Raw genomic sequence first — 14,658 nt, forward strand, 5'->3', positions numbered from 1 at the left:
GTTTAACATGGATGAGACCCAGTACACTCTAGAGAGGCCCAAGTAAACCTCAGACAACCAATATTGGATTTTCTCTATACAGTGGTGCCTCGACTTACGAATTTAATCCGTTCCGAAGGCACCTTCGTAGGTAAAAAAAAAATCATAATTCAAAAAGCGCCATTGGAAACGTGATTTCCCATAGGAATGCATTGGAAACGGAAAAATCCGTAAGTCGAAGCAACCCCATCTAAAAATTCGTATGTCGAAAAAACCCTATCTAAAACTGCCACGGTTTCCGTTCGGATGTCGAGAAATTCATAAGCGTGCGGCCATTTGCCCCACTCGTAAGTCGAAAAATTTGGTTGTTGCGTCGTTCGTAAGTCGAGGTACCACTGTATATTGCTTTATAGGTTAACAAGTAATTCACATGTCAAGACAAGGAATATGCACTCAACCATACACCCATTCACACACCTTTCATGCTCATCACCACCAAAACAAATAAAAGGAAATCCCATTGGATCTAAATAAATAAATAAATAAATAAATAATTGGCCAAGTACATTTTCCAACATACTTGGAATTTGTTTCAGCTACATTGCAATGTAAACATACACACCCTGTTCCACTCACAATACAAATAAGCAAAGAAACCCACCCATAATTGACCTCCCCTTCAGCTACACATCTACAAATTTAACAATTTAATGGCACAAGGGGGAAAAACTGTTCCTGTGCCTGGCTGATTTTGTATATGAAGACCTGTAGTGACGTCCAGATGGGAGTAAATCTAGCAGATGATGGCAGGGATGTAAAGGATCTGCTGCAATTCTCTCTGCTCTCTTCTTAACTCTGGTAGCATAGATTGACTCTATTGTAGGCAAGCTAGCACCAATTACCCTTTCTGCAATTCTTACAGCTCGTTGGAGCCTTTTCTTGTCTGTCTTGGAGGCTGTACCATACCAAGCAGTAACAGAATTACAGAAAACAGTTTCAATGATGCTTCTGTAAAATTGGATCAACACTTCCTGGGGCAATTTAAATTTCCTTAGTTGACGCAGGAAATACAACCTCTGGTGGACCTTTTTAATAATACTATTGATGCTGCTTGACCAATTTAACTTTTGAGAAATTATAGAGCCCAGGAACTTAAAGGACTCTACTACTACAACCATGTTACCAAGGATGGAAATTGGCGGCAGGCAGAAGAGTGCGAAAATGATGCGAAAAAAGATACCCAAGCCAAAACCTGTCATCTTAATTCAGGTCCCAAAAGCCATTGGCAATAAAAACATCTCACAATGTCATTCGTACCGGTACCTTCTGTGGCTGGTTTAGAGGTCACGCTGGTTCTTCCCCAACCATGGAACTGCCTGCTTTGCCTCTGCTCCAGGTCTTGGATCTCTCATACAACAACCTTTCTCCCGAGGACGTCCGAGCCCTGGGAGTTTTGTCCCACTTAAAAGCCCTCCATCTCACCGCCAATGGGCTCACTTCGCTTCCCCTCGACCTGGCTGCCCCTGAGAGGTAAGCTCATGGGGAGAGGAAGGTGGCAAGCAAGAGTTTTTATTGGGCGGGAGAAGTTTGGTCGCGTGGGGTTTGTGTATTGGAAAATAATATATATATGATAAGAATAATATTGGAGAAAACTGGGTATTGAAACTTGCTTAATCTAAATCATATATCCCAGTTTTACAGCGGCCCTTTAAAGTATGCTTCACGCAGAGTATACGCAGTCAGAAGTTGACCTGGCTAAGAAAACACCACCAAGAACGTAGGATATTATTTCCCTTATATGAAACCCCTTACTAGCTGCACACTTGTAAAAGTATGCAGATGAAAATACAAACGGTTGGGTTTCTTTAACTGAAAAACACACTGAATCTAAAGAGACTTCCAAACCTCCCACAAACTCCCACAAAACTCCCATTAAACTACCCAAAAATTAACAGCAAACTAGCATTATAACTAAGCAACTCTCTCACTAAGATTCAACTTGGAATCTCTTAAACTGGGAACAACTGAGAGAGTGATCTATAAGAGATGAATCAAACTGAAAAGATCTAACTAAGAGATACAGAAGGCTTTCTGGCAGAGCCTTATATACAAGAAGCAGAGCCCACGCCTGTGAGCAATTAACAGAAACACCGGCACCTGTTTCTCTTAAACAGACAGTATTTACATTAGACCGGCTCTAAAGTAACTTGACTATTCAAAAAATCCAACATTGTGGAACCTCTAGATCAGGGAAAGCCAACATGGTGTGTTCCGGTTGTTGTTAGGCTACGATTCTCATCGCCTCCAACCACAGGATATGCTAGCTGGGGGATGATGGGAGTTGTAGTTCAGCAGCATCTCGAGGGCACCAAATTGGCTTCCTCTTTCCTTTCTTACACTGCACCCTTCTCTCCCCTTTTGCCATTTCCTGAGTGATGTGGCACAGCCAAAGTCACTGTACGTTTCCCTTGGCAGTGAGAGCACTCCGTGGTTCCCGGCTCTGGAAGTCTTGCTCTTGGACGACAACCGCCTCTCCCACGCCAACGTCTTTGTCAGCCTCGCCAACCTCCGCAGGTAAGGAAGACCTCCCACGCTTACTATAATAATTTAATAATAATCATAATTTATTACTTATACCCCGCCCATCTGGCTGGGTTTCCCCAGCCACTCTGGGCAGCTCGCAACAGAATTTTAAAAACATGATAAAACAACAAACCTTTAAAAACTTCATTGAACAGGGTTGCCTTCAGATGTCTTCTAATAGTCAGATAGTTATTTCCTTGACATCTGATGGGAGGGCGTTCCACAGGGCGGGTGCCACCACCGAGAAAGCCCTTTGCCTCGTTCTCTGTAACCTTGCTTCTCGCAGGGAGGGATCCGCCAGAAGGCCCTCGGAGCTGGACCTCAGTGTCCAGGCTGAACGATGGGGGTGGAGATGATCCTTCAGGCCTACTGGGTCGAGACCATTTAGGGCAGGCTTCCCCAAACTTCGACCCTCCAGATGTTTTGGACTACAATTCCCATCTTCCCCAACCACTGGTCCTGTTAGCTAGGGATCATGGGAGTTGTAGGCCAAAACATCTGGAGGGCCGCAGTTTGGGAATGCCTGATTTAGGGCTTTCAAGGTCAGCGCCAACACTTTGAATTGTCTTCAGAAAATTACTAGGAGCCAATGTGGGTCTTTCAGGACCGGTGTTATGTGGTCTCGGCGGCCGCTCCCAGTCACCAGTCTTGCTGCCGCATTCTGGATTAGTTGCAGTTTCCGGGTCACCTTCAAAGGTAGCCCCAGATAGAGCGCATTGCAGTATTCCAAGTGCGAGATAAAATCTTTAATCTTCTCACTCACTTGTGTTTTGTATTGCTTCTGAATCTCATTTTAAAAGAACCACCTTGCATTTGGCAAAACAAGTGTGTCCTTGGGCGGCCTCCTATTGGCACACAATTGTGCCAATCCATGGCAGGTCTGGAGGGTGGCAACACAAGAACGGGCCTCTTCAGTGGTGGCTCCCTGTTTGTGGAATGCTCTCCCCAGGGAGGCTCTCCTGGCACCATTGTTGTCTATTTTCAGGCGCCAGGCAAAACCATTCCTTGTTAACCAGGCCTTTCTTTGGCTTTTAACTATCTACGCCGGCAGGGGTCAGCAAACTTTTTCAGCAGGGGGCCGGTCTACTGTCCCTCAGACCTTGTGGGGGGCCGAACTATATTTTGAAAAAAAATATGAACGAATTCCTATGCCCCACAAATAAACCAGAGATGCATTTTAAATCAAAGGACACATTCTACTCATGTAAAAACATGCTGATTCCCGGACCGTCCGTGGGCCAGATTGAGAAGACGATTGGGCCGCATCCGGTCCCCGGGCCTTAGTTTGGGAACCCCCGATCTATGGCATTTTGGAGATGTATTACTGTATTCCCTACCCACGCCAAGTTTTAATGTATGATCATTTTTTTGATAAGTCGTCTTGTAAGTCACGTGGCAAAAAGTGACTAATAATTTTAGCAATAAATATCATTTAATAATAATTGGAAAAATAGTCTCGTGCCCTACCACTGGCCTCCTTGTTTCCGTTTCAGCCTGAAGCAGTTAAACTTGGACAGAAACGGAATCCGAGAGGTGCCGTATCTCCACCATTTGGACAGCGGCCGATTCTCCATCCATCCTTTATCTGCCAAGTCGGGCATCCGGGAAGGACTGCGCAGCCGCAAGAGTGCTGGGAAACAGATCCGCCAGGATAAGTCCCCGGCTGGTGGTGGGCAGCCAGAGTACATTGTCGTCCAAAACAGCAAGGACCCAGACAGGACTGGTGGGCCATAATTATATATTATTTCTTTGCAGGGCAATGGTATTCCCCGCCCCCTTGGATGATGGTGAAAGACGCTAACCAAGCCTAGGAGACAAAAAACAAACAAAAAATAAGCCATTTATTAACCGCATAAAATTTTAACTTAAGGACCAGGTTTTATCAGAAGATAAGAGAACTGACAGTACATTTATTGATAGCCACTCATATGGCTATTAATTGGGGGTGAATCTTAACTCTTTGACCAGGCACCCCCAAACTCGACCCTCCATATGTTTTGGGACTACAGTTCCCATCATCCCTGACCACTGGTTCTGTTAGCTAGGGATGATGGGAGTTGTAGTCCCAAAACATCTGGAGGGTCGAGTTTGGGGGTCTTTGACGTATGGCTAGCCCAAGGTACGAGGGGCAGTGCGTATGATAGAATTGGCAGACCTAGTTACGACAAGAGAACGAAGACAGTCTAATGATGAATTTATTGGGAAATGAAGGCTCTTCAGTAGGTGTGGGAGCAATAAAATGCAAGGTGGCAACAACAACAACAACAACAACAACTCTAATACAACACACGCCAGTGTGGTGTAGTGGTTAAGAGTGGTAGACTCGTAATCTGGGGAACCGGGTTCGCGTCTCCGCTCCTCCACATGCGGCTGCTGGGTGACCTTGGGCTAGTCACACTTCTCTGAAGTCTCTCAGCCCCACCCACCTCACAGGATGTCTGTTGTGGGGGAGGAGGGGAAAGGAGATTGTTAGCCGCTTTGAGACTCCTTCGGGTAGTGATAAAGTGGGATATCAAATCCAAACTCTTCTTCTTCTTCTTCTTCTAATACAATGCAGTGGTGCCTTGGTTTAAGAACAGCTTAGTTTATGAACAACTTGAATTAAGAACGCTGCAAACCCGGAAGGTGTTTTGGTTTGTGAACTTTGCCTTGGGAGCAGAACATGTTCCGCTTCCTGTTGAGTGTGTTCCATTTGTAAATTGAGTCCCCCGCTGCTATGGGAAAGCACACCTTGGTTTAAGAACGCTTTGGTTTAAGAATGAACTTCCAGAATGGATTAAGTTTGTAAATCAAGGTACCACTGTACTGAGCTGGATGGGACAAGGGTCTGACACAGCATTCCTCCCCAAAACAAACCATGAGCAGCAAGTCCAAAACAACTCTTGGTTACAGCTCACAGTTTCTTTGGAAGTGCCTGGGGGTAAGCCCCATTGAATCTCATAGAACATATCCATAATTAGGGCTGCCATCTTAGTCCTGTTTATTCTTCATCTGTATTCAGCGTCTTGATACTGATATCCCTCCTTCTCTATTGTATTTTTATTAAAAAAAACAGAAGTTATCTTTCCATCCTGGTCTCCAGACCTACCAACACAGGTAAGATTTTTCTTTTCTTTCAAGTCATCCTCATTGGCTCTACTGGGGCACAATTGTACAGGGAGTTCTCCTGCACAAGCCCAGAATCATAGAATTGTAGAGGTGGAAGGGACCTTGAGGGTCATTGGGTAATGCAGGAATCTCAAGGAGATCACACATGACAGATGGCCACCCAGTCTCTGCTTAGAAACTTCCAAGGAAGGAGAGGCCACCACCTCCTGAGGGAGACAGTTCCACTGTTGAATGGCTCCTACCATCAGAAAGTTCTTCCTGATGTTTCGTTGGAGTCTCCTTTCTTGTAACTTGAAGCCATGGGTTCGAGTCCTGCCCACCAGAGCAGGAGAAAACACGCTCGCTCCATCTTCCATGTGACAGCCCTTGAGATATTTGAAGATAGCTATCGTATCTCCTCTCAGTCTCCTCTTTTCCAGGCTAAACATGTCCAACTTCCTCAACCGTTCCTCGTAAGGCTTGGTTTCCTGACTTGCTAGCTATCTGTCAGGGGCTGGACTGAGGAGGAATGGTGGGAGCCCCCCCCCCTTCTCCTGAACCTTCCCAAGGGCAGGAGGACAGTATAGATTTAGAACAGTGGTTTGCAGAGCGGCATAGCCCAGAAGGGGAAAGCTGAGAAATACTGGGCGAGGAGCAGCTAGAAGAGGAAACATCAGGAGAGAGACAGCTGGCAGATTCAGTGTCCTTGGACGGCATTCCTGACCACCCTTCGCCTAAGACTAGGCAGGCTTTGAGAGTGATAGAACAGAGCGCAGCGGCAACAAGCTCAGATTACTCGATGTAGGAGTGATGTAGATTAATGGGGACGGAGGGGGTGAGCCGGTACTGGGAGCAAAGCCATTTCTAGGGAGATATGCCTTCCTTTGTCTCTCGCTGTGATTACGAAAGAAACTAACTGGTAATGGGGGATGCGGGTGGTGCTGTGGTCTAAACGACTGAGCCTCTTGGGCTTGCTGATTGGAAGGTTGGTGGTTTGAATCCCCGCGACGGGGTGAGCTCCCGTTGCTCGGTCCCTGCTCCTGCCAACCTACCAGTTGCAGGAGTTGCAACCTACCAGAAAGCATGTCCAAAAGTCCAAGTAGATAAATAGGCACCGCTCTGGCGGGAAGGTAAACGGCGTTTCCGTGCGCTGCTCTGGTTTCGCCAGAAGCGGCTCCGTCATGCTGGCCACATGACCCGGAAAAACTGCCTGCGGACAAGCGCCGGGCTCCCTCAGCCAGCAAAGCGAGATGAGTGCCGCAACCCCAGAGTCGTTCACGACTGGACTTAACGGTCAGGGGTCCTTTACCTTTTTTTCAACTGGTAAGAACACTCCTTTTGTTTTGATCTGTTTATTTACTGCCACTGGGGGAGGGATCGCGACTGTCGGGTGGCATCACAGAGCTGCCACTTGCCTTCTGGAGTTGGACAGTCCCAAGGAGACTCTGACACACCCATATGTAGAGATTCTAAGGGGGAGGATCACAACAACCCATGATGCATTGGGGCAGCTCCTCTTTCTTTTTTGGTGGCCTGGTTTCCGTTTCTCACCTCTCCTCTGCCTTCCTTTCAGGACAGTTCTCCTTCACCGCAGATTGCTTCTAAGGCCTCCTGTGCCAGTTTCAACCCCGAGTTCACTCTTCCCCTACCAGAGCTGAGGTTTCTCAGCCTGGCCAACAACCAGGTGACTGGATCCTTCCCTTTCCATTGTTAACGAGACACACTGATCTTTTGCAACTAAGTGGTAGAGGCTGGTTTGTCTAGGAATCGCTACGATCTTATATTGCCCTGTTGGAGGACCTGGCTTCTAGTCCTCAAGATGATGATGAGGATGATTATATTTATACCCCGCCCATTTGGCTAGGTTCCCCCAGACACTCTGTGCAGCTCCCAACAGAACTAAAAACAGAATAAAACTTCTAACATTAAAAGCTTCCCTAAACAGGGCTGCCTTCAGATGTCAGACAGTTGTTTTATTTCCTTTACATTTTCTTATTTTCTTATTTCCTTATTTCCATATTTCCATTCCACAGGGCGGGTGCCACTACCGAGAAGGCCCTCTGCCTGGTTCCCTGTAACCTCACTTCTCACAGGGAGGGAACCGTCAGAAGGCCCTCGGCGCTGGACCTCAGTGTCCAGGCTGAATGATGGGAGTGGAGATGCTCCTTCAGGTGTCTAGAGAGGACCTCAGGCTTCAAAGCGCCTCCCTGGCAGGTACTTCTGGTGGCAGAGGAGACCACACTCAGTATGGGGTGGGGCAGGAAACACCTGCTTTGCATGCCAAGAAAATATTATGACAGCACTCAGGCGCCACCACTAAGAACAAGTTCTCACAGAGGTGGCAAATTTCTATAGCACTTCAGAGTTGCAAGTTGTTGCCCACCGTGCTTCTTCATAACTCCCCCCCCCCAAAAAAAACCCCCCAACCCTCCGGACTGAAATCTGGAGCCCTCAGGGAGGAAGCAAGCATAGAACCCTTCTTCTTGAAATGCAAATCAAGCATAGAACCCTTCTTCTTGAAATGCAAATCTTCCTTCCTTCCTTCTTTCCAAAGAAAGCCCCCTCCCAAAATATATTATGAAGGCCTGTATTCCTTTACATACACCACAACTTAAAATAGTTAAGCAGCTAGACTGGTGACTGGGAGCAGCCGGCGAGACCACATAACATCGGTCCTGAAAGACCTACATTGGCTCCCAGTATGTTTCCGAGCACAATTCAAAGTGTTGGTGCTGACCTTTAAAGCCCTAAACGGCCTCGGTCCAGTATACCTGAAGGAGCATCTCCACCCCCATCGTTCTGCCCGGACACTGAGGTCCAGTGCCGAGGGCCTTCTGACGCTTCCCTCGCTGCGAGAAGCCAAGTTACAGGGAACCAGGCAGAGGGCCTTCTCGGTAGTGGCACCCACCCTGTGGAATGCCCTCCCACCAGAGGTCAAAGAGAACAACAATTACCAGACCTTTAGAAGGCATCTCAAGGCACCCCTGTTTAGGGAAGCTTTTAATGTTTGATGGATTTCTGTATTTTAATATTTTGTTGGAAGCTGCCCAGAGTGGCTGGGGGAACCCGGCCAGATGGGCGGGGTATAAATAATAAATTATTATTATTATTATTATTATTATTATTATTATTATTATTATATCAATCCATCTGTAACACGTTCTTATGAAGTGACCCACCAGTTGCCTTTGGATCTGGTCTTCAGTTTCCTGGATAATTTGTGAACAAAACGAAGGCAATTTTTGTGAGGCAATTTTCCCCTCGGGGCAGTACGCCGCCCTCCCTTGTACCAAGCGTTCGAATGTGCGCCCTTTAAGTCTCTTCAGAACGCGGCTATAACCCTTTGTGCTGCCGCTAAATGAAATCCACTTACTGATTTCACCAAGTCCTGATTTCAGTCCTCGTTTAAATACAGGCTCCATCACGTAGGCTCTGGAGACTTCACGATATGCTGATGAGTAATTTTACTTACCGTGTTTCCCCTTTTTTAAGACACCGTCTTATTCTCTTTTTTACTCAAAAAAACACACGGTGTCTTATTTTCAGGGGATGTCTTGTACCTTAAGGCCTCCTCGGAGGGGCCAGGCAGCTGGTTCGGGGTGCTGCTGGGCGCTCTGTTCGGCGCTGCAGCAGCAGCCGGGTCCAGGAACCAAGGCAGCAGGCTGCTGGCTCAGCGCTCCGCCCGGCGCTGCTGGGTGCTCCTCTCTGAAGCGGCCGGTGGCGGGGCGGCAGGCAAAAGAAAAAAAGGGGGGGGAAGAGGCCAGGCCGCTGCACTCCGCCCGGCGCTGCGGAGCGCTCCGCTCTGCAGCTGCCTGTTCTGGTGGCGGGGCGGCAGGCAAAAGAAGGGGAAAAAAAGAGACCAGGCCGCTGCGTTCCGCCCGGCGCTGCGGAGCGCTCCTCTCTGCAGCTGCCGGTTCCGGTGGCGGGGCGGCAGGCAAAAAAAAAAGAGGCCAGGCCGCTGCGCTCCGCCCGGCGCTGCGGAGCGCTCCTCTCTGCAGCTGCCGGTTCCGGTGGCAGCAGGCAAAAAAAAAAAAAAAAAAAAGAGGCCAGGCCGCTGCGCTCCGCCCAGCGCTGCAGGGCGCTCCGAGCTGCAGCTGCCGGTTCCGGTGGCGGGGCAGCAGGCAAAAGAAGGGAAAAAAGAGACCAGGTCACTGCGCTCCGCCCGGCGCTGCAGGGCGCTCCGAGCTGCAGCTGCCGGTTCCGGTGGCGGGGCAGCAGGCAAAAGAAGGGAAAAAAGAGACCAGGTCACTGCGCTCCGCCCGGCGCTGCGGAGCGCTCCGCTTTGCAGCCGCCGGTTCCGCTGGCAGGGCGGCAGGCCGCCTCAGGCAGGCAAAAAAAAAGAGGCCAGGCTGCTGGCTCGGGCGCTCCGTGCGCTCCGTGCGCTCCCTGCAGCAGCAGCAGCCGGTTCCAGGCCCCTCTGTCTGGCTGGGTCCCGCTGGCTGGCTGGGGCACTCGGCGGTCTCGTTCTACACGGCATGGAGGTATGCCTTATTTTCGGGGGGTGTCTTGTATTTCACTAATGGTAAAAAATGCTGCCATGGCTTACTTTCTGACTACGTATTAAAAAAGGGGAAACACGGTATCTCGTTACACACTTGTTCCCCCCAATTTGCCACTTATGTGCATGTCCCCCACAGGTGTCTCTAGCTGCATCAGTTCCCACATGCTCACCAGCCCATCAATGGGGTATGTTTATGTGCATATGAATGTTTACCTGAAGTTAAATACAATGTCTGCTTTATCTTCAGCAGTGTTTCTTTGATGCTGGTTGCATTAGTTATGTCCAGGAATTGATTGATTGATTGATAGATGGACAGATTGTGTGAATATTTGGTCCTGTGAGCCCCTTTTTGAAGTGGGGTAGCCCTGATGCACCCGCCTCCTTCCTACTTCAACTAAGCCTAGATCTTAATGCTGGTCCTTTTAACACTGGCTCCCTTTCACAGCCGTGACTCACGGTCGCCCGCCACCCTGAAAGCGCTGCTGTGTTCTGATTTGCAGATCGAACACGAGGAAGATTTGTTAGCCGTGGCTCTATTCCCATCGCTGACCGAGCTGACGTTCCACGGCAACCCTTTCATCACATCGCGCAGCGGTAAAACGAGAACAGCAGCAACCATTTTCTAGTCCCTGTGGTTATGGGCGTGGCCAGCAACAAGTTTCTAGTCCCCGTGGTTGTAGGCATGAAAACACCTGCTGTGAAACCTTAGAAGCCAGAAGGTGCCTAAATTAGATTTTCTGTGCTCTGCAGATCTCACCTCTTCCTGCGACTAGGAGAGCCAGAATAAATAATAATAATATAATAATAATTTTTTTATTTATACCCCGCCCCCCCCCAGTCAAAACCGGGCTCAGGGCGGCTAACACCAATAAAATTACAATAAGACATAAAAAAGAGAAAACAATTAATTAAAATACAGATTAAAATACAATATTAAAATTTAAAATGCAGCCTCATTTTAAGTAGTCCATAGATCCAAACCATGAGGGAGGAAAACACAGGGGTCAGACTGAATCCAACCCAAAGGCCAGGCGGAACAGCTCTGTCTTGCAGGCCCTGCGGAAAGATGACAAGTTGGGGCCAATACTGAAAAGGCCCTGGCCCTAGTAGAGGCCAATCTAGCCACTTTATGGCTCGGGATCTCCAGAATATTGTTGTTTGTGGACCTTAAGGTCCTCCGCGGGGCATACCAGGAGAGGCGGTCCCGTAGGTATGAGGGTCCCAAGCCGCATAGGGCTTTAAAGGTCAAAACCAGCACCTTAAACCTGATCCTGTACTCCACCGGGAGCCAGTGTAGCTGGTAAAGCACTGTCCAGCACTCGCTGCGGCATTCTGCACCCGCTGGAGTTTCTGGGTCAGCTTCAAGGGCAGCCCCGCGTAGAGCGAGTTACAATAATCAAGCCTGGAGGTGACTGTCGCATGGATCACTGTGGCCAGATCAGGGCGAGAAAGGTAAGGGACCAACTGCTTGATTCGGCGGAGATGGGAAAATGCCACCTTTGCTGTGGCTGCAACCTGCGCCTCCATGGAAAGGGAGGTGTCGAAGGTTACACCCAAACTCTTGACAGAAGGCACTGGCACTAATTGAGCCCCTGCAAGAGATGGGAGTTGGCCCCCCAGCCCCAAGTCGTCCCGACCCAGCCAGAGGACCTCTGTCTTTGAAGGATTTAGCTTCAGTCGGCTCCCACGTAGCCATCCAGCCACAGCTTCCAAGCACTTGGTCAGTGTGTCCGGGGCCGAGGCAGGGCAGCCGTCCATCAACAGATAGATCTGGGTGTCATCAGCATATTGATGACAACCCAGCCCAAAACTCCGGACAATTTGGGCAAGGGGGCGCATGAAGATATTAAAAAGCACCGGGGAAAGGATTGCGCCTTGCGGGACTCCACACACCAAGGAGTGCCGCGGCGACAACTCCCTCCCTAGCGCCACCCTCTGTCCCTGACCTGAGATAAAGGAACGCAGCCATTGTTGGACTGTGCCCTGAATCCCCACGTCGGCAAGGCGGTGGTCTAAAAGTTCGTGATCAGCCATATCGAAGGCTGCTGACAAATCTAAAAGAATCAGCAGTCCCGACCCACCTCGATCCAGCTGTCTACGGAGATCATCTGTTAAGGCGACCAGAGCCGCCTCGGTCCCATGACCAGGGCGAAAGCCGGACTGAAATGGATCTAGAGCCGATGTTTCATCTACCAAGCTGTTCGGCAACCGCTCTCTCAATTATCTTACCCAGGTACGGAAGATTTGAAACCGGGCGATAATTGGATAGATCTAAAGGATCTAGAGATGTTTTCTTTAAGAGCGGACACACCACTGCTTCCTTCAACTCCTCTGGGAAAGTCCCTGTGCCAAGGGACAAGTTGATGATCTCACCCGGGGGGGGGCGTACCTCATCTGGACACGCTCTAATCAGCCAAGACGGGCACGGGTCAAGGGAGCAAGTGGTGGGCCTTCCAGCTTGGAGGAATCTGTCTACATCGGCAGGGAGTATCCGATCGAAGTGGTCCAATACTGGACTTGAAGACAGCCGAGGGGCCTCCAGTTCTGTTATTGTATCCAAATTGGCAGGGAGGTCACGGCGGAGTATCAAGACTTTCTCGGCAAAAAAACTCGCAAATGCCTCACAGCTATGGGTCAAATCCGTATTTAAATTTGGCTGTTCCTCTAGGGTTGTGCAAAGTCATAAGAATAAAGTTCTGTTGCCTCCATCTGCACATTTTATGTAGGTTGCAGAATTCATAGAGTTTGGAGCGCCCAGGGGCAAATTTTTAGTCCCAAGTACGCACAGCACTAAGGGACCCAGGTGGCGCTGTGGGTTAAACCACAGAGTCTAGGGCTTGCTGATCAGAAGGTCGGCAGTTCGAATCCCTGCAACGGGGTGAGCTCCCGTTGCTCGGTCCCAGCTCCTGCCCACCTAGCAGTTTGAAAGCACATCAAAGTGCAAGTAGATAAATAGGGACCGCTCCGGCGGGAAGGTAAACGGCGTTTCCGTGCACTGCTGTGGTTCGCCAGAAGCAGCTTTGTCATGCTGGCCACATGACCTGGAAGCTGTCTGCGGACAAATGCCGGCTCCCTCGGCCTATAGAGCGAGATGAGCGCCACAACCCCAGAGTCGGACACAACTGGACCTGATGGTCAGTGGCCCCTTTACCTTTACCTTTTTATGCACAGCACTGCTGTAGATGTTTCCACTCTTTGTGCTGTCTTGTGGTTCCTCTTTGTTGCTAGCCCAAATGCATCATGGAAATGAAGCTAATCTATGCAACATAGACCATCCAGTTGCTTAATGACGATTCCCTCCCCCTTTCTTTTCTTTGCTTCCTTTCCAGGTGACCCACCTTTACTCACCAGTTTCCTTCAGAACAAGCTGGGGATTAAAATGGTTCGGAAGAAAATTTCGAAACTAGAAAAGCCACGTCTCTTTATACCCAACAAGCCTAGCCGGAAGGTAGGAGCCCTTTAGGAAGACATTGAGGAAGTCAGTTTCAGAATGGGAAGCTTTTAAACAGAGGTCGGGGGCGTAGGAATTCTTTGCGATTCCTGCATTGCAGGGGGTTGGACTAGATGACCCTTGGGTTCCCTTCCAGCTCTACAATTCTGTTGTTGTTTATTGAGAATGGGGGCAAGAGGAAGATGATGCTTCCCGTGTTGCTCTTCAAACTTGGAAGGGCCAAGGAACCTCCCTACAGCTGAGAGAGACTCATAACCCAAAGATTTGTCTGGCACAGGGTGTTCAATTTAATATATGAATTTTAGCTTCTGCCCACCTCCCCTACAGACCCTCCCGAGTGTTGAGATTAGCAGAGGGGACCCTCTTAGTAGTTTCTCCACTCTCAGGCGCAAGCTGGTGGGGGCAGCCTGGGAGAATCTGGATCAGACCCTCAGCCGTAGAGTTCCGTCCCCACAAAGGTGCGCTTGGCAACTTCCTTGCATAGTTTCCATCATAAGCTGAAGACACGCCTCTTTCCCCCCGGCTCCTGACACCTGAGATGTGTCTTCTCAGGACCCTACCAATTGCTGCGACTGTCATTTGTTTTAAACTCATTTTAATATGACCTGCCCTTGGACCTTATGATGAATTATTTCATTATTATTTATTAAATTTGTACACCGCCCATCACCCGAAGGTATCAGGGCGCTTCACAGCATAAAAATACGAGATAAAAACACGAAATACATAATGAAAGCCAGAACAAAAACATACCAGTAACCCCCCTCCCCCCCTTCCTGGGTAAGAAATAACAACAAGAAGAAGTTGTTGGACAACTTCTGACAAGCTGGAACGTGTCCAGAGGAGGGCAACCAAAATGGTCAAAGGCCTGGAAACGGTGCCTTATGAGGAACGGCTTAGGGAGCTGGGTATGTTTAGCCTGGAGAAGATAAGGTTAAGGGGTGATATGATAGCCATGCTCAAATATATAAAAGGATGTCATATAGAGGAGGGAGAAAGGTTGTTTTCTGCTGCTCCAGAGAAGCGGACACGGAGCAATGGATTCAAGCTACAAGAA

At 49.0% G+C, this 14,658-nt stretch overlaps 1 protein-coding gene across 1 annotated transcript in view; it reads left to right on the top strand.

The window, feature by feature from the left end:
- The window catches only part of XRRA1 (X-ray radiation resistance associated 1), a 42,235-nt gene that overhangs the window by 15,167 nt on the left and 12,410 nt on the right, over nucleotides 1-14,658 (top strand). The window contains exons 8-14 of the mRNA XM_035114746.3: nucleotides 1,376-1,509; nucleotides 2,455-2,553; nucleotides 4,056-4,285; nucleotides 5,618-5,658; nucleotides 7,223-7,333; nucleotides 10,651-10,744; nucleotides 13,480-13,598. Coding sequence (XP_034970637.2) covers nucleotides 1,376-1,509; nucleotides 2,455-2,553; nucleotides 4,056-4,285; nucleotides 5,618-5,658; nucleotides 7,223-7,333; nucleotides 10,651-10,744; nucleotides 13,480-13,598 — 828 coding nt within the window. The remainder of the gene's footprint in view (nucleotides 1-1,375; nucleotides 1,510-2,454; nucleotides 2,554-4,055; nucleotides 4,286-5,617; nucleotides 5,659-7,222; nucleotides 7,334-10,650; nucleotides 10,745-13,479; nucleotides 13,599-14,658) is intronic.

Source organism: Zootoca vivipara, chromosome 4 (assembly GCF_965207765.1).
Source record: "Zootoca vivipara chromosome 4, rZooViv2.hap1.1, whole genome shotgun sequence".
Lineage (NCBI taxonomy): Eukaryota > Metazoa > Chordata > Lepidosauria > Squamata > Lacertidae > Zootoca > Zootoca vivipara.